Source organism: Gymnoscopelus microlampas, assembly GCF_963454915.1.
Source record: "Gymnoscopelus microlampas genome assembly, chromosome: 6".
NCBI classification, from domain to species: Eukaryota; Metazoa; Chordata; class Actinopteri; order Myctophiformes; family Myctophidae; genus Gymnoscopelus; species Gymnoscopelus microlampas.
Genome location: NC_139943.1, coordinates 43720088 through 43740531, shown reverse-complemented (window position 1 = coordinate 43740531; position 20444 = coordinate 43720088). Strand labels below are relative to the sequence as shown.

Here is a 20444-nt window from a genome sequence, read left to right as displayed (position 1 = left end):
GTTCTATAGTGTCTGATACAGGACTCACGGATACAGTAAGTCACTTTTAATGCATTGGGCAGCCAAAAGCAGCTGGCACATAGCCATTATCAGCATTCACCATCTAACGCTGACAATGGCTGTGTGCCGATTTTGCCGGAACACGTCTGTGTGTAGACCATGCTGCTTTTGGCTTCCCAATGCATTAAAGGGGACTCATGTACACTAGGCTATCCATGAGTACGGATTTCCTTCAACCTACGAAAGTGCCTCTACACAGTAAAATCCTCAGTGTTAACTCTGAAAATGTAAAAAAAAAGGATTCAATAGGATATGGTTTTAGGCAGAGAAGGCAGCCATAATGTCCCAGAGGTCCTGTAGTGAGAAGACAGCAGTGACCATCTGCCATGCAGGACAGAAAGAGGCATCACTTCATCACACATACAGCGGGATACCGCGCTGAAGAGCTTACTCACCACGCGTCATGTGGATATTAGTATTTGACGTACAGTAGCTACACCACAAGATTGCTTGAGAATAATGCCAATGCTAATGAATGATGCTATACTGTAAGCTTCCTAAGGAAAGAGAAGAGGATCAACATGTGTCATTGATGTGCTTGATAATTGAACTGAGCTGATGCTGTACCAAAAGCAAATCCCATTATCATTATCTATGTGGTAAACATCCATATCTGAATTTCAGACAAATCTTAAATTGGGAATGGCTGCGGTGGTTGCTGCTACAAATTAAGGTTAGCTGCCCTGCTAGACCTTGGTGTGAGTTTTTATTTGGGCCCAAAAATACAGTACAATGGTTCTCTATATGTTGGTAGTTCAGAGTGGTGCTGGCTACAACTAGTGAGCTCATGTCTGGGCCAGGGAGGACCAAGGGGCGAGGAGGCCCCACCTCTACGCTCCCCATTTCAATGGCCCTTTCATTCACCTGCAAGACATGGCCATCCGCACCCTGTTCCAACCGCACTCTGAAAACAGGCACGCCCTGCACTCCCTGCTAATGCACGGTATATTTTAGTCACACAAACACACCCAGCTCCAACACAGGCATGCAACAGCTAAAATCGCATAATCATAATATGTCATATTATATTATGTCATATTATGTTATGTCATAATATGCTGTAACCTCGTAACAGAGATTAATTACAGATAGTTATTAGAGAAACAAAGTCATATAAAACTGTCATGGCAATCACATAATTCCTCCCTATCTGGAAACTCTCTAAGCCAGACAAATTGTATATGGAATGCACAAAAATCAGCTGTCTCATGACAAACCCCAGTGTGGTGCCAACCCTTGCTCTCTCCACCAGTTCAGGCCCCTCATAGGCAGCATAGGTGCCAGTAAAGCAGCAGCCTGCCTGCTTTATTTGAGCAGGACAGGACCCCTCGCAAGGACCTTGGCCCACTCTTATCAGTGTGTGTGCACTGTGCACTGGGGATACGATGACTCTGGCTGGCCAGCAGAGCTGCCACAGCAAAATATCTCACAGATAACCATAACAATAAGAGGCACTGGATTTCCTGACCCAGACATTTGCCATGCAAATTCATGATTGCTATGATTTGACTCAATTACAATACTGTTACCATACATTCCCTGCCTGTCCATTCTTGGCTTGCAAGGAAATAAAGCAGTAAACATGGCCAATAAAAGAACACGATGAGCAACCATCACACTTTATATGAACAATTATGTCAATGACTGTAATGACAATGTACACATTTTCAACTGTGTGACCTGGTAACCTAGTCAGCCTACAGAAGGTGATGTTATCATGTTAACGGCCATGTAGAGGAAGAACACGGCATACGCTCACTCACACTGCCAAAAGATACAGCAGAATCCGTCCATGCATTATCTTACCGTAGAGGGCCTTGGCGCTTATCCTGCTGTCCGACCTGGCCACCCCACTGCAAGGGAAGGAAGAGGAAGCAGCGTTACGTTGTCGGCCCTTCATCATTACCCCCACGCACAATCCCCAATTGACACCTTAACGGCCACTCCACTGCCGCTTGTCATCGATGCATGCACGTGCACAATCAGTGAGTGGTATACAGAGTGTCCAGGCAGTACAGGACAGGAGGAGATTAGCCTGAGATTCTGAGCATATGGACCAGCCAGGGAGAGAGAGAGAGAGGGGGGGGGCGTGGGGCACTGAGAGAGAGAGAGAGAGAGAGAGAGAGAGAGAGAGAGAGAGAGAGAGAGAGAGAGAGAGAGGGGGGGAAGGGGGCGTGGGGCACTGAGAGAGAGAGAGAGAGAGAGAGAGAGAGAGAGAGAGAGAGAGTGAGGTGTGTGGTGTGTGTGTGTGTGTGTGTGTGTGTGTGTGTGTGTGTGTGTGTGTGTGTGTGTGTGTGTGTGTGTGTGTGTGTGTGTGTGTGTGTGTGTGTGTGTGTGTGTGTGTGTGTGTGTGTGTGTGTGTGTGTGTGTGTGTGTGTGTGTGGACTATGTGTGTGTGTGGGGGGGGGGGGGGGGGGGGCACCCATGGAAGGCAAACATTCCACAACAGAACGGCTCTGTGCCCGAGGTCTCTGACCCATGCTGCCTCTCACATACTAGGTTAGCGATTCCCTCACTTTCTCTTGTTCCCTGTGGCAGGGGCTTCAGGATCAGGGTGTTAGCTAACTTGCTGAAAGGTAAATATGCTGCAGGGTTGGAAATTCCCAAAGAGTATGTATGGTATGTTGACTCACTTAGCCAGCCTCGATGGAGGTCCTGGGATGTTCATGGTTTAAGACATCCACCTGGAAGAGAGAGATGGAGTAGGGTGAGAGAGCGGGCAGGTGATGTGCCAGACACACAGAGGGGGGGGGGGGAGCTAAAGGAAGGGAGGAGGGCCAGGGAAACGGAACATTTCCCCACAAAACAAACATGCATTATTCAGTTCAAGCAAACCTTTCTTTAGCATGTTGCGTCAGGTGTGTTTTAGTTTCCCATTCCACTTTGGAAACTCACCTACAGTGATATACTTTAAGTCTGAGGCAGCATGCAGCTTTACTAAGGTAGTTGATACATCAGACCCACAACACAACATGTACACAACATATTTTCTATACAGCCTGTCCTTCCACTAGAGTGGGCCAGGTGTTGGGCCTGTATGGCTGGAGTCAGGGGACTGTTGTGGGACAATGGAAGACAGCAGGCTGATATACACAATGTAATTAGATCTGCTCTATTGGTGACTCTATCTGCATAGTTGCAATTAATTAATTTGGGAGGACATAAATACTGTACATATTTTGCTCTCAAATGAAAAGGCAAATTGCAATGCAGTGCTGATGCCTGTAAATCAGAGATTAGAATAACTAAACTGAACATAACAGATCAGAATGGAACAAGACAAATCTCCTACACTGTCAGCTGAGCCTGGCAGCTCCAAGTTGCTTGCCAAGGTGTTTGCTGAAGTAGTTGTTATGTAATGTGCATGTTACAAACACACGCACGCACGCATGCGCGCGCGCACCCACACACTCACGCACGCACGCATCAATGTGGGGCTCTGGTCTTAGGGACAATATAAAGACCTGAAATACAATGGATCCTGTTTTAATTTCTTTATCAGCGTTTTTCTTTTTTATCAACAACATTACATTAAAATATGTTTCAGAGTTTTCAGCTGGAGTGCATTATTTTAAACTGATGCCAATCTGATCCTATTTTATTTTTTGTGACTTCTACACCTGCTATATATTGCTTTTAGCAATGCTATTAGTTTTGTTTTATTATTTGGTACTAGCAGGACATTGGACAGGTTCCAATTACAAGCATTTAGAAAACTGTAATGGCTGATCCAATCTGTAATAGTAACCTCTTTAAAGTTTGTAGGACTGGGTGACGGAAGGAATATTTTAATAGCATTATTTAACCAGTGATAGCATTATGACCTTCATTCCTTCCCATAGGGCAGCAATGTGGGAAAACGTTGATGCCTAATAGACAACACTCAGGTGATGCACAGGACATACAAATATGTATAACCAACGGAGGCACAGTCAGTGGAGCTTATCTCAACAGATTGCAACGATAAACGCCCTCTGAAGATAATCTCTTCAGATCTAAAACAAATAAAGGGCAAATCATATCAACAGCATCCATAACTAGCTCCAAATCTAATATCACTCCCTATTCCCCCGCAGGCAAAGTCAGATTGTATTCAATCAAGCCCTACAGCTTTGCATCCCTCAGTGCAGACCTAAAGTATGATTATCTGCAACAAATGAGCAGACAAAAGAGACGGGACAAGAAAAAAAGAGTAGTATTTAATTCAGTATGTCTGCACAAAAGGTGGACTTCCTCTTTCTGTACTTATCTCCCTCTGGTCATCTCTCCGTTCTATTGTTCCAGCCGCTGGCCTCCAGCCAGGTTTCAGGAGGGAGGAGAAGAGAACGGCTAGGGTGTCGTGTTGTCATGTCCTCATGGCAAGAGGCTCACACACCTCCCTGTCCGCACAGTTTAAGGCTCTGCTTGTTCACTAACAACCCCCTCTTCATAAACGTATTACACAACAATTGGAAAGTTGGAAAAATGGAAAGTTGTAAAATTGACCTTGTGTGCAATGTAGTTTACTCAATGTAGTAAAAGCACAAATAATAAACCATCCGTTCCTTTTGTTTGACCAATATGACTCCTCATTGGCCATTCACACTGAGCACCAGGGCCGTGCTTAGGGATCAGGAGGCCCTAGGCAAACCCCAGTATGAGGCCCCTGGGTCGGGACCCATATGTGGGTCGCGGACCAATTTTTAAGGGTCGTGAGTAAAATACCCCTTTATTTTTTTGTTTCCTACATTTTTGTTTTTAATTATTTCAAAATTTTTGACAAAAAATGTTTGACAAAAAAATTAAAATAAATGTAAAACTAAATAACTTTAAAACTAAAAATATGTTTATTTAAATAAAGAAAGTAATGCAAATAGCAGATCGAGCTAAAAAGTATATTTCCCAAATTTAGGATTTTAAATATTGTGAAGCACACAGGGAGCAATTAGTAGTCTTGCTCGGGGACACACATAAACACATTGCTGACCTTGCCTGGAATCGTACCTGCGACTACCAGGGCTTTGGCTTCCCAGGCGGGCTCCCTAACCACTCAGCTATGGCTGCCACAGTATTGTATGAAGAGAGGGAGCTTAAAGCCAAAGAGATTTTCAAACTTTCACAAATGTACACCAACACAGACAGACAGATGTCTATCTGTCTGTCTGTCTGATAATTCTATTCCAATCTCACTACTTCATTACAAGTTATATTCATAGTGAATTGTTATTAAATTAAATAATATCACATATTATTGCTGTCTCACTCTCTTTCTATCCAATGGTGGCATTGGGTATTCAGTTATAAAGCATTGTTTTTCAGTCTGTTGTCTCAGTCACTGCTATAACTACAGTATAGCACTTTTAAAAACATTTATTATGAAGAAGAATAGCTACTTTCATTATTGACATTTAAAACAAACCATTGAAGTAGAACAATTCAATTTGAAGTGAAACACACATTACCATGTCAAAGCCAACATGTGTGGTGGTGTCTGTGGCTAATGTGTGGCTGTTCACAGATTTCAGATACAGATCACTTGAGAGACCAAATATTTTCACATTGTAATTAGCTACATGCTAAAACCATCCACAAAGTTAACATGTACATTCATTGTTTTGTTTTGTTTAGATTGTTGTTCGATTGGCAATGTAAACATATGTTTTATCATGCCAATAAAGCTCCTTGAATTGACACACACACACACACACACACACACACACACACACACACACACACACACACACACACACACACACACACACACACACACACTCACTCCTCAGAGAGAGAGAGAGAGAGAGTCTCAACTTACTCATGCACTGTAGATTGTGCTGATTCAAATGTAAATGCAGTGCTCGAGAGTGGTGTGACAAATGGTGCTTCTTTGTGCTAATAGTATAAGTCTACTCTGGATTGAGGGAGCCTTTTGCTTTGTTAATGTAGACATAATACTGTTGTGGCTGAGAACAGCAGCGCCTTTAGCTGGAGTTGAACTCATAATCAATGGTTTATTGATCCAGCCAACAAACCCCTGCGCCATAGAAGTTTCCTAGATCACCAGAGGAAGTTGTGGAATACTATCGCGACACTACAATAATATGTTCTCTCATGCCAATAAGGCTCATTTGAATTGAATTAGAGAGAGTTTCAAACTTTCAAAAGTAGGGGGCCCTGGTGAAGAAGTGTTGTCGTGGCATTTTTTTAAAATGGGGTCAGTCATGGGGCCCCCTCCTGACTGTTTTTTAAAGGCCTCAAATTGATTTGAAAGAAAGCTGTTTATTTATATATATTTTAAATGATAATTTGAGGAGATCTCATGGGGCCCCCTCCTGAGAGTTTGGGGGCCCATGTTGTCTGTTTTTAAAGGCCTGGAATGGATTGGAAAGCTGTTTATTTATATATATTTTAAATAATAATTTGAGGAGATCTCATGGGGCCCCCTCATGAGATCTCCCCAAACAGAACTGCAGCAAGCAAGAATTGAACTCATGACCCATGGATCATCAGTCCAGTTAACAACCCCCTGCACCAAAGAGCCTACCTTCTTCAAAGGAGGAAGTTGTGGCAACATACAGGGACATTACCATATGTTCTCTCTTGCCAATAAGGGAAGAGAGAACATACAGTCAGGAGGGGGCCCCATGACTGACCTCATTTTTTAAAAATGCCACGACAACACTGCTTCACCAGGGCCCCCTACTTTTTAAAGTTTGACTGTTTGGGGGCCCATGCTATCTGTTTTTTAAAGGCCTGGAATGGATTGGAAAGCTGTTTATTTATATATATTTTAAATAATAATTTGAGGAGATCTCATGGGGCCCCCTCCTGAGTCACTCAGGAGGGGCCCCCAAACACTCAGGCTGAGTGTTTGGGGGCCCATGTTGTCTGTTTTTTAAAGGCCTGGAATGGATTGGAAAGCTGTTTATTTCTATGTATTATTTAAAAAAAAATAAAAATAAAAAAAAAGTTTTTTTTTTTCATGAGGCCCCCTGCCTGTGATGTGGCCCAGGCGGCTGCCGAGCCTTGCCTACAGCAAAGCACGGCCCTGCTGAGCACTATAACTATAACTTTAACTATAAAAAATATAGTTTTAAATATCACTCTAAGTGAAGTGGGTGGCAGAGTTCACACCAACTATAAACACATACAATGGTGAGCAATATAGTTATATTTATCGTTATAGTTAGTCTTCAGATAATTATCTACTGTAGAGCTCACAAACATTTAGCATCCAAATGGTATGCAACTTCAGATGAGGTACAGGTATGCCGATGCCATACTTATATAACAGACGTATAACTACACATACAAATCAATAATCATGTCAGTGACAACAGCAATGCTGTTTTATCTCTGGGTATTAGTACTGTACACAACTTAGATTATACCATACAGTAGGCTATCTAAGTCATTCTACATGACTACAGTTTGTAAAGTGTGGCTAGTTGGCTCCTGGTGTGGAATTATGCAACTCTCATATCCACAGAGGGATGTGAACTTTGGCCCAACAAGCAGCAATTGCAACATGATATTTGCATGTGATACAGCAATCAGAAATGCCTCAGCTTGAAATTGTGTGTAGTTGTAAACAAAAATAAATGTGCAGCAGCTAAAATGTCCAATAAATGTAAAAGCAAAAGACAACAGTTTTCCAATACAACAAATTCCCAAAGTTGGAAGCAATTGGTAGTTTGCATTATTATGGCCTTCATCACCTTTGCAAAGAAAAAGGTGTCACAAAGTGACAAAAGACACGCACATCCTGTCTTACTGGGCGATGGATCAAAAAATCAACATGAAATAACAATAAAATCCACACACCAGAATGCTGCTCCCATCGTGTTTTTTTTCACCTTTGCTCCATGGTCCAGAAAAAGCATTCTAGAATAGATAAAGCTTATATGACTATGATTATTAACTATACATATTCAATCATGTGTAGTCCAGTCTTATCACAGTCTAGTGATTACTGATCACAGTATTACAAGTTTTGTCTTTTAAAGTGCTGTGTGGTATAGTCTGATATCTTTCAATCAGGGCACAATAACCGGAGAATGAACTGCCTAAAATCAGGTCAGATTTCAATAATCACACATCAATCCAAAGCCCAGTAAATAACACAGGTTTTTGTTTAGTTGTAATCACTGAGTAGGTGTTTTTCAGGATATATGACGTATATGACCTTTGATTTAGACATTAGTGCATACACATATATGCACTAATGTGGGGGGGGGGGGGCAATGTTGAGATGTTCTTGCCCCCTCCCATGAAAACATGCTTGTAAAATAGAGAAAATAAATGAAAATAAGCTAATATAGAAAATCAATTAAAAGACACCAACAGCCACAATGCTAGAGGGAGCAACAACAATCTGGTACTACCCAAATATAGAGCAACCATAGGAAAATTCTCATTCTACTACTCTGCCACCAAAATGTGGAATGCCCTGACACCATCCATTAAAATATGTAAATCACTGGCTTCTTTCAAAACTGTCCTGAGACCAGGAGACCACAAGGGGAGATAAATGCAATTGCCCATAGAAGGGTTTTCCCTTTTCCTCCTTTGTACATATAGTGTTTTGTTGATGACGTGTATTATTGTGTTATTTTTATGCTATGTTGATGAATTGAATACACAGGACCACAATGGAAACAAGTCCCCAGGACTTTTTGTGTTATCCTTTAACATTTTTGTCTAATAAAGTATTCATTCAATCAATCAATCAATCACTCAGCTTAATCTATTTGTGTGTGACATTATTAGATCTATGAATTGGTTTGTTGAATTAACAATCATTGGGTATCCATTGCCTGCATGGTAGTGTACTGTCTGTAAGTTATGACCATACAGGAGAGATAAAGACTGGTGAAGAGGTGTGAGGATTGTTTCCTCGGGTAGGAGCTCTCAGGTTTGATTGATTGATGTACTTTATTTAGTAAGACATGAGAACAACAGTACATGGAAGTACAAATTCACAATACAAGGTCTACTAAACTGGAAGACTCATAAAAGCACTGAGCTTGTTTCAAATGAGTTCCCCATGCACACAAATCAATTGTAGGTGGACTGAAAACATGGTCACAATTCACAATGACACACAATAGACTCAACAATGGTGCTGTCTGCCATGTGCAAACTTGATCAGTTACACAGAAACCTAATCTGCCCTGAATTTGTGGCATTTAATGACCATCAGAAGAAAGTGTTTGGATCTTTCACCTGATCTTTCTAAGAAGGGCTGATACTGGGGCAGAGAGAGAATAAATATTTATGTGGTTCTAATGTGTTAAAATGTACTGTGTGATTAGAGTCTGGTGTTTGTATAGCTCAGATACACTATACCAAAGATGCTGCATCTTAGGACAACATACATATATTTGACTAAGTATAGGCTTACTGTTTATTTTATTTGTATAGAGAAATATAATAAATCAAACAATACACTACAATTATTTGTTACAGTCAAACCTGTGTCTGTTATTAAAGTTTATTACAAAAGAAAAGATTAAGATAATGTTGTTTACTTGTAAAAATGTGTGTAACATTAGTGTAGTGTGAGAAAACTGTTAGGATCAATGTAATTAATGGCTATTTAAGTGTCTAACAGCTGGAAAACCCTAATGGCTCCCATAGAACACTATGACATGTTTTTTTTTGTTTTCATTGTGTGTCATTCTACAAAAGCCATTTTGAAAATAGGCCATCATTCATGGCTTGATAGGGTTCCAACCAACAAAAGCACTCTATTTATTGACCATGGCCTATTAATTGCTACATATGTTGACATTTGGGAGAACGAAAACGCCAGTTCAGATAATGTAAGCTAGAATCACAACCCATTAACCACTTAAACCCCAGCATCCATATTGTGAGGAAAATAGCAGATAGACAAGCTATTTTCAGCAAAAGCTTTCTCCACAATAACAGGAAAACAGAAAATACACTAGTATAGAGCCCTGAGGGACTCCGGTCAACCATATAAGGGGTTTAAAGTGGTTAACAATCCAATTGGCAAACCAACAAACTTGGATAATAATGCACGTTTACTGTACTAACAGAAAGGAAGAAAGAAAGAAAGAAAGGAAGAAATAATTAGTTTTACCACAGCACACCTGGTGGTTTCCTGGACGGATGGATGCTCAATAGGTGACAAGCTGCCTGAAGCATCAGCCTGCCATCATCATCATCACTGCCAGTCAGCAACCCCACTGCTACAAGTCCTTAGTTTCCACTAAAACCCTGAGTAGGGGACCTTTCGTTTTGGTTGAAGTTCGGACGGATGCTGCGGTATTGTTGAATTAAAAAAAGAGATGCAAAACAGATCGAGGTTTGCTGCAAGCTCAACTTTGATGATGTGTGTCCAGTCCAGTCAGGCTCTCCGGACAGCAGGTGAGTGACACGTGAGTCGGCAGGTAACTCAAGCTGAAAAGGGGCGGAGTCGTTGCGCGTCCTGGTCCATATGAATTCAAAGTGACACGATCGAAATATCATTAAAAATATATATTTTCGCTTTCTGGGAATTTATGCAGTGTAATGCACCGCCGTGTTTGAATGTGGCTGTGAATCATTCTGTAAGAAGCAGCAAAAGGGTGGTGCAGTTTTTAGTCAAATTCTAAGAAAATATATAGCCCTACATTGGACAATAAAAAGATTGAAGATATCTCCTAACCTATTTAGGGAAATTGGGCGGTGGGTCAGGACGATGCTAACTTCTAAGCCTATGAATGATGTACAGTAGCCAACATGACCATCCAACCAAAAGATCACTTCCGAGTTGTGACTTACCTTACCTAGTTATGATAATACAATTTCACCCTATAGTCGTAGTTTACGCGTGTAGGCCTATTCATTAATTTGTCTTAGACTTCTTCAACAGCCTACTGGCAACATTACTCCCACATCTAGGCTAATATGTGTGTCAGACAGAGAGGTTTGTGGAAGGTGAATTTAACTAGGGGACACAGTGACTGAAAGAGGAGCAACAGTGTGAAGCATTTCCCAGGTTTCAATATACAGATAAGAATGACCCCTCTTTGTCTAACTGTGTATACCTAGTGAAGGCCTACACAAGCTCTTTTTACTAGAATATTAAGTAGGCCTACAAACTGAACTGAACTCTAGAAAAGGATAGAGAAGGTAACAGAATAGTTGTTTAAATCACCATGTAAATCCTGGTGTGCTCTTCTTACAGGAAAGGCAAGTGATCTTAATTACACACTTGAACATGATCACTAGTGGTGGGAAACTGTAGAGAGCACAGATAAATCCTCACTCACATTGACCTGAAATGACCTCTTGTTAATGTAACACAGGGGTTCTCAAAGTGGGGTCCGGGACCTCCAGGGGTCCTTGAGAAGGTTCCAGGTGGTCCCCAGCAAAATGAGTTAATATAGCATCAAAATCACTTTAACCACTTTAAACCTATACATCAGCTAGCTGATCTTCAAGTTCACAATGTGAGCTTGTAGATAACCACATCTCATCTTGTTTGTTTAATTGTGTGCATATACTACAGTATGTGTTTTGTGCTCATGTTGACACTACTTGTATATGCCTATGCTTTGATTGTTTGTTTTACCCTGTACACTTTGGTCAATCTCGGTTACTTTAAATGTGCATAAATAAAGTTTGCTTTGATAGGCTATTTTCAAAATAAATAGAAACATTTGGAATTGGAATATTTTTAAAACATTTTAACAACACAAACCTTGTATGGGGTTCCTGGTACAAAGGAAAGTTGGAGAGCCGCTCATGTAACACATCTGTGCACATTGATAGTTGTTGCTCAAGCACAGGCACATGTAAATGCAATGTGTTGAAGCTGGTTACTTTGGAAACCTTGGAATTGGGTTTGATCATTAACTTCACCTGTCACAGCGAGCTGAGTAATGGCCTGTTTGAAGGATGAAGTGGTGGAAGGCAGCAGAAAGTTTCACTAAATTCCAAAGACAAATCTGCTTATGTTATGGATAAGGTGTAAAGTAGAACTTATTGCTAAAACTGAAACGTATTATATTGATAAACATAGTTGCTGTCACACCAAGAAACAATGAACATAAACTTTGGCTCACATATAAGTTATATAGAATATAATTTATATAAAAATAAAGAGTTAAACTTGGGCATAAGTCCCTAAATAATGTTGCCTTTATTACAGAAATAATAATAGGGGTTTGTATATAAAATATGTGTGTTTATAAATCAATGTTGGTGTCATTCAAAATGTTAACAAGACACTCCTGCCCTCTACTGGAGAACAATAATACATATATTATTTAAAGGTAGGGTAAGTGATATTCCTTTGTTAAAATAAGTGTTACATTACTATATATTCTGATAGTAATCATTGCTATATAGAGTGTTTGCTCAGTAACAGGATCTCCCTGTCTCTCCAGCTCTTTAAAAACAGAAAATGCATTTTCAGGTCAGGATACCAATTTTATCGAATCAGGAGAGAGGACTCATAGGATAAACATAGTCTTGCGTAGCCAGACAACTATTCCACTATCTCCGAATGCTATAGAGTCTAGAACTACACCTCCCGAAAGCTGAAAACGGAAGCTGTCATCTGTTCGTCATTTCCGTTCAGGAAAATATCTTTAAAACATATATTTGAATTCCCATTGATGCTAAACAGCAAGCTATATATGCTTCGACTAAATTGATTTACAGTAGGAGATATGTACGCTTTATCCGTGGATCATTTTCAGAGCTGTACTGTATGACGGAAGTATTTGAAAATTGTGGGAGGCAACAGTCTGGCTCGCACGACTAGGATAAACAAGTTAAATTGGAAGTGATGACACAAAGAAATGAGCAGACATAGTTGGAACTGGAACAGTATAAAATTGCACCTGATAAATGGGTACTCTCTCCTGATTTATATTTTCTGTTTTATTAAAGAGCTGGAGAGATGGTGGGGACCCCTGTTATTGAACAAACACCTTATATAGCAATGATTACTATCACAATACAGTGCTTTAACCTTTTAACAAAAACACTTTTGTTTTGACCAAAAGATATCACTTACACTACCTTAACGTAATATAATTTATGTTGAGTACCAAAATTCTAAAGTGCCACAAACATAATCAGGTCTTTTATTTACTAAATGTACAAAATATAAAGTTTATTGCAACGAAACATATAAAACATGTTACAAAATAAATATTTACAATTGCACCTTCTATACAAAAACTAGGACTGAATTGTGTTCCTGAGACAACCTCATAAACTAGCAAAACAATGCGGGGGAAGAAACAATGAAAAAATACCCTCAGTTTGAACACCTACCGCTGTCCTGTGTCCTGTGTTCAAACTTTATAAACGTTAGTTAGTCTTCAGAAATAAGGACCAGAAACAACTTTCATTTGTTTGTGCTTAGTCACAGCCAATTTGCTGAGACTTCAGTTACACGTACTAAGCAGTGAAATGACAAACTGCTCACCAGCAACAATAATAATAATAATAATAAAAATAATAATAATAATAAATAGTAATAAGGCATGAAGGACACATATAAATGACCTTGTGATTACATTGAACTGTTCTTCAGTTAAAGCGGCACAATGTAACTTTTTTTTAATTAATACAATGTAATTTTGTCCAATCTGTATGGTAGAGTATGTTATAAATGCACCATTTACCATTTTAATACCATTACAATATAAGTTATACAATTGGGGTGACACAGGATCTGACACAAATTGTGACCTGATGGTCAAGATTAAATTCATCCCCTGAGCAAGCAGGCAGGCTCTATAAGCTCAATGGTAAAAGTTGCAGGAAACCGGGTTCAAATCCAGGGTAGAAGAGGAAAGTTACATTAACTTGCTGTGTGAAATCACTTTTGGTGAAAACTGATGAAAACTGGTTTGATTCACTACTTAGAATTCATCGTACAAAAAGCTGAAACCACAGGTGCACATTAAAATGGCGAATGTTCGGCACCTTTGTGCCAATTATTATTATTATTATTCATAATTTTTGTATTATTATTATTATCATCATCATCAATTTGTATTGTAATATGCTGCTATGGAGACTAGTTTTGCTACATAGTTGCTTTTTTAGTGTTTAGGTGAAATGTGTGGGGTACTGATGACAAATGTGTAAAACTCAATCAATGCCGGCACATTACAGTTCAAGCTTTTTTCTTTCACGCAATATATCTTTTGTCTGGATAGCATACAGTTTTACAATAAGAAGTTAGAACACATCTCTTCCTTCAGCATTCTGCACAAAAGCCATCCATTGTTTCAGAATAAGTGAGGTTAAATTTTCCTTCGATCTGTCTTGGGAGGAAAATCTGAGTATGTGACGGCATCCTTCAAGGTATACAGTAACCATTTGATGAATGACAACCAAATCAATAATTCAAACAAGTCCAGAAGAAACCAGGGCTGATTTCATTCATGAACAAAAGAGTACACAAAAGAACAGCTCCATGTAGCCAGGCCATTCAAAACTAATAATATGTCAATTACACGGAAATATCTCGTCAATCAGTATGAATAGACTGAAGTGCACTCCAGACATGCTGGTGAAGCATGCTGTGTACATTTGACACTATATTACAAAATAAATAAATAAATACAGGCCTTGAGGCCTACAGGATTTTTACCAGATTCAAAACGGTGTAAAAAAAGTCTTCATTAAAAACAGTTTGTCAAACATGAGTAGCGGATGCCAGCACAGTGGTTGTGATAAGAGCTATTGAGAGCGAAACTCTGACCTGGTAAAACGGGTCACTGTAATGAAAGACAGCACCCCACCCAGGCAGTACGCAACTAGGAGGACGGCATTAATGATGATGTCGGCGCGCAACACGTAGGACTGCCAGGCCAGGAAGTAGACAGACAGCAGCACGGTAGTCCCAGTCAGGGCCAGGCTAGCCACCACATAGCCCTCAGTCTCCATTAGGTTGCCCTTCATGCCTGGAAACAAAGAACAACAGTGAGGGAATATATTTTGATACAAATTGATTGTTAGCATCACCAGAGACGGGTGACGATAGAGTAACTATCATTAACTTTGGTTTGAGATATTGTTCCATAACTCATGGCTGTTGTCTGTCTGCGAGGCCTTCAATAACCAGCACAAACAACCTACAGTACCTGCACCTGACTAACTATCAGTGAGAGTGTTAGCTCAATGCATCAAAATGACACTGACTTTTTAAAAGATTTTTATTGTTGTGTGTTGTATGATATGGTGTTCTATAGCTGTTTCTGTACCGTTACTTAAGGAGTCGGACTAAGCATTATTGTAACGTGATGCACATGGGATGGGATCACACTGCACCACAGGATGTTTAATTCAGTTCAGGGCAAAACGTTTTAGTCTTAAGTAGTTTGCACGAGGACTTTCACTCAGACCAATCCAATCTGTCTGTATGTCTGTCCCGGGCATAACTCACGTACGTCCAGACTAATCGACTTCAAACTTGGTGAATGCCACGATGATTGCGGGAGTGTGTAGTGCCGAATGGGGATTTGGTCGGACCGGCAGTTGTCGAGAACCAAAACCAGGGTTTTGTATCGACATCAGGGATCCCCATATCTCCAGATTTAGTCAATCAGTCGTATGGTAGTGGGTACCACACTGGACACTCTGATAATGGGTACAACGGGTACTCTGAAAACAAGTACACCCCAAATAGGCTGGTGCCCTTAGGGCACTTCTGTGTAGGGTAGCTTCATTATTATATCCTTCCAGCAGTCTTCTCTGTGCACTTTCTTCCTCCATTGACTTGATGATGTTACTGGAAAAGCTCTCATCATGAATATATATCTAAATGGTGCTTGTTTGGATGCCACATTGATGCTGTTCAAACTGCAATTCAACTTGAAAACACTGGCAAAATAAAGTATTGTGGAGACTGATGTTGCATTACATGATAATATAAGATATACTGTGTAGCCCACTGACCTAACTACAATCAATTGTAAAGCACATGAATAAACCAGAATTATGTCTACCTTTATTGCAACAGTTATGATGTATATAATCATATCAAGGACAGCAGTTGCTTGTATTTCTATACAATGCCATTCTATTCTGTTCAGTATTATCGTTTTGTTTATTATAGTGCCGCTGTGTGAAAATGTATAACTCACCAAAGTAGAGACGCAGCAGCTCTAGGCCAGCCATGAGGAAGAGAAGACCCACATCACAGGAGATGTTCTCATCAGGGTAGCTCAGTATTCCACCTGAGAGGCACAGTAACACACTACTTTAGATAATTTAGAGAGGTAAAGAAATCTTTTTTTTTTTTGGCTACTACTCCTCCTTATTCTACTAGAAAGTATGTAAAATTGGCTATTTTGTACAAAATGTTAACAAATAAAATATTTGAAAAATGCTCTTAAGTAATGTAAAGTATACATGATTAGAACATGTTTAAACATTCGACAATTAAGGTCAAATATTTCTACAATTGCTACAAAACCTTTATTTCCAGTCATTTTGGGGCACTAAGAAGTAAAAGGATAAAATTAAGTCTGATAATGATGTACCGTGCATGTTCAGATCATGTATACTTCACATTACCTAAGACCATTTTACAAATATTTTATTTTTCAACATTTTGGACAAATTAGCCAATTTTACATCGAGGTGACCAGATGTCCTAAGTGCCCACCTATCCTGTATCCGTCTAGAATGCCAGATCTATCCATTCCCTGATTAAACAAGACAACTTGCACACAAGTTGAATACAACTAACTAAATGAAGGATAGACAACCAGAAAGACAAGGGGTCCCCGTGGACCAGCGTGTATCCTACAGTAGAGTATGCTACTCACTCTTGTAGATGATCATGCTGAGAGTGCAGAGGAAATAGAAGACATAGTAGATGGCCGTGAAGTACAGCAGTGATTGTAGAGGGACAGATGACAGCTGGATAGCCTACTGTTAAAGGACTTTATTTGTAATGTTGGACAGTGGTGTAAAGTAACTAACATTTACTCAAGTACTGTACTTAAGTACAATTTTGAGGTCTTTTTTTTACTTTACTGGAGTATTTCCAATTTTCAGTACTTTTACTTCTACTCCACTACATCTCAGAGGCAAATATTATACTTTTACTCTACTACAATTATTTGAACACTTTAGTTACTAGTTACTTTGTAGATTTTAATTATTATTACAAAACATGCATTAACCACTTTATCCCTATATACTTTGGCTATTTTCAAAAGATTTGTATACACTTTGAACACTTGTGAAATGGGACATTCTGCATAATTAGTACTTTTACTTTTGGTACTTTCAGTACATTTTGATGCCAATACCTTTGTACATTTACTCAAGTACATTTTGAATGCCGGACTTTTACTTGTAACAGAGTGTTTCTACATTGCAGTATTGATACTTTTACTATAAGTAAAACATTTGAGTACTTTTTCCACCACTGCGCACTAGCTGTAGAAAACTCTCGTAGACGTATTTATGATTCTGACGTTTTCAATCTACGAGAGTTGTAGGGTTCACCCCCCACTGGCAGTGGGGGGTGAACCCTACAACTCTGTGGACACAGGGACTTTCAGCACTATGACCCGTAGACACTCCAAACATGTACAAATTGAAAATAAAAGTGCTGCTTACCCCCAAGCCCTAAATGTTAACTGTCTCTACGCGGTAGTAGTTTAATGTAATAATCCATATATTTCAATAAAGAAGTGTTTTAATGCCGTCTGTGGCCGATTCTGTCGGAAGTTTCCAATGGGCGGTAGTGACAGGTAGTGACGGGGCGCATCCGGTGAAACCCGGAATTACACTAAATGTGAAGGAGGGTGAAAAAATGGCGTTCGGCCACAGACGGCATTAAAACACTTCTTTATTGGAAGATATGGATTATTATTACATTAAACTACTACCGCGTAGAGACGGTTAACATTTGGGGCGTGGGGGTAAGCACCTTTATTTTCAATTTACATGTTTACATGTTACATGAGTGTCTACAGGGAGGGCATAGTGCAGAAAGTCCCTGTCTCCAACTCTCGTAGATTGAAAACGATCAGTTGTATTCTACAGCTAACTGCGCACAGGCACGATAAACAAAAAGGATACAACGAGGGCAGACCTTCCTAAAGAGATAGAAACAAAGAGAAGGGTAATTATTTTAGTTATTTAAGACTACGGTTCGCACTTTTCTCACACACACACACACACACACACACACACACACACACACACACACACACACACACACACACACACACACACACACACACACACACACACACGAAGCAGCAACTGATCGGTGTTATTTAATATAAATTGAAGCATCATAGGTTTTCATCGACATCGGTGTCCATAGCAACGCGTCAACCGACCTGGTCTGGACGTCGCCATCTTGAATGAGATCTTCTCCTTCTTTCCGATGCCTTAATCCCTACATTGATCAACGTCGCCACCTATTGGAAGGAAGATATACTACAAACAAGTGAAAGAGCTCCCCTCTCTCTCTCTAGTCTCTACACTCACAGGCAGTGGTGGAAACATACTCACATTTCTTACTTAAAAAGTATCAATACTGCAATGTAGAAATACTCTGTTATAAGTAAAAGTCTGGTAATCAAAATTGACTTGAGTAAAAGTACAAAAGTATTGGAATCAAAATGTAGTACCAAAAGTAGAAAGTAGTCATTATGAAGAATGTCCCATTTCGCAAGTTTTCAAAATAGCAGATCTACAAGCTCACAATGCGTCGCATCGTGACGCATTGTGATCTTGTAGATCGGCTATTTTCAAATGGCCGAAATGTATATAGGGTTGAAGTGTTAAGTAACTAGTAACTAAAGTTTTCAAACTACTAAGTAGTGGAGTAAAAGTACAATATTTGCCTCTGAGATGGAATGGAGTAGAAGTAAAAGTACTGAAAATTAATTTGAAATATTGTAAAATTGTACTCAAGTACAGTACTTGAGTAAATGTACTTAGTTACTTTACACCACTGACTTAAAGGTTATCTATTATGTGTGGAATGTGGTAGCGTGGTTGTACTGTCAAGTTGAATGTGAAGAAATACACCTGCTGGGGGGGTAGCTAGAATAAAGTAAAAATAGATTTCTCTTGTCAGACTTCCCCAAGCCTCTGTAGGCTGTCACAACAGCATGCTATGTCTTCATAAATCATTATTTTGTCAGGCAACAGGAACTTTTATGACTTAAGTCAGTGGTTCTCAACCTGTGGGTCGATTTTGGGGGGGTCCCCAGGTGACAGTGAAGTGACAATTTAAGGTATTTTAAGACCTTTTCAATACCTAAAAAAGAAAGAAAAGAAATAAGACCACTACTGCATCAAAGGTAATCAACAAACTACACTATAAGAACTGGTCAAACATTGGCCAAATTGTCAAATAATCTCACAACGCCTTGTGTTGCGAGGCATTGTGAGCTTGTAGATCTGCTATTTTCCACAATATTTCTCTGTGGAACCAGGTCAAACTAAATTGAATGCCTCAACTCCTACATTCCAAGTGCTTGTCAGGGTGGGGGGGGTGGGGTCCCCAGTTCAAATGTGATTATTTTGGGGGGTCGCGCCCTGAAAAGGTTGAGAACCCCTGACATAGGGTTAGCCATCAGGGGAATCCCGTTCCGTGGAGTGTAAAGTTAATCTAGGGAATTATAGTAAACGTAAAATTAAATCTCAATGCATTAAAAAATCGCAAGGCCATCAAACCCCACCCCTGCCCCTCTCTCTCTTCAGAAAGTTACACATAACACAATGCAGGTTTATATAACATACTAAAACACCAAAATGAACTGCATTAACATAGCCAGCTGTTTCATTGTCCCTCACAGCATCTATCTCTTTCTCACTTGTCCTCTGAAACAATCTGCATAGTGTGGCTGAAATATAACGGAGGCGTTGTTTGGGTCGAATGCTGGAAAAAAGTGTAGTGTGTGTGTGTGTGTGTGTGTGTGTGTGTGTGTGTGTGTGTGTGTGTGTGTGTGTGTGTGTGTGTGTGTGTGTGTGTGTGTGTGTGTGTGTGTGTGTGTGTGTGTGTGTGTGTGTGGGTGGGTGAGGGTGGACAGAGAGAGAGAGAGAGATGGTCCAGCTGTGGGGGTCAACACAACAAAACAGCATCTCACATTCAGTGGGGGGGGCGCTGGGGCTGTGGGGGCCAATGCTGTGGGGGCTGCACACAGTGGCATTGTTATAAGAGAGCTGGGGGGGTGGGGGGTGTAGGGGGGTTACAGCTGATAAGGGAGAGAGAAATGGATCATTCCCTTAAATCCTCCCCCCAGGGAAGCTTGGGCACAAAACGCTGTTATTATTACAGTAGTGTGTTGAAATCTGAGAGAATTGAAACAGGCCACACAAAAGCCTTTTCAATGTGTACATACTGCACAAAACTGCATATCTGCGAAACACCATGCATGTAGTATGTGATC

General features: G+C 40.0%; 3 protein-coding genes across 6 annotated transcripts in view; 1 reads left to right on the top strand and 2 right to left on the bottom strand.

Annotated features, from left to right (window-relative positions):
• The window catches only part of eps8l2 (EPS8 signaling adaptor L2), a gene marked incomplete at its 5' end in the record, with an annotated part of 65657 nt that extends 55242 nt beyond the window's left edge, over window positions 1–10415 (bottom strand). For 2 of the 4 annotated variants that reach the window (XM_084059180.1, XM_084059183.1), the window contains one exon: window positions 1867–1960. In XM_084059180.1, coding sequence (XP_083915306.1) covers window positions 1867–1960 — 94 coding nt within the window. Of the gene's footprint in view, window positions 1–1866; window positions 1961–2693; window positions 2745–10144 lie in introns of those variants that run through there. The other 2 variants (XM_084059181.1, XM_084059182.1) reach the window with 2 other exon arrangements.
• The window catches only part of tmem258 (transmembrane protein 258), a 151477-nt gene that overhangs the window by 100231 nt on the left and 30802 nt on the right, over window positions 1–20444 (top strand). The window lies entirely within an intron of this gene.
• LOC311047349 (transmembrane protein 80-like) lies at window positions 13240–18207 on the bottom strand. The gene is made up of 4 exons (XM_084060039.1): window positions 18115–18207; window positions 16848–16941; window positions 16161–16253; window positions 13240–14978 (listed from the first exon to the last, which is right to left on the bottom strand). The coding sequence occupies exons 2-4, from the start codon at window positions 16861–16863 to the stop codon at window positions 14755–14757; spliced, it is 333 nt and encodes a 110-aa protein (XP_083916165.1). The 5' UTR covers window positions 16864–16941; window positions 18115–18207; the 3' UTR covers window positions 13240–14754.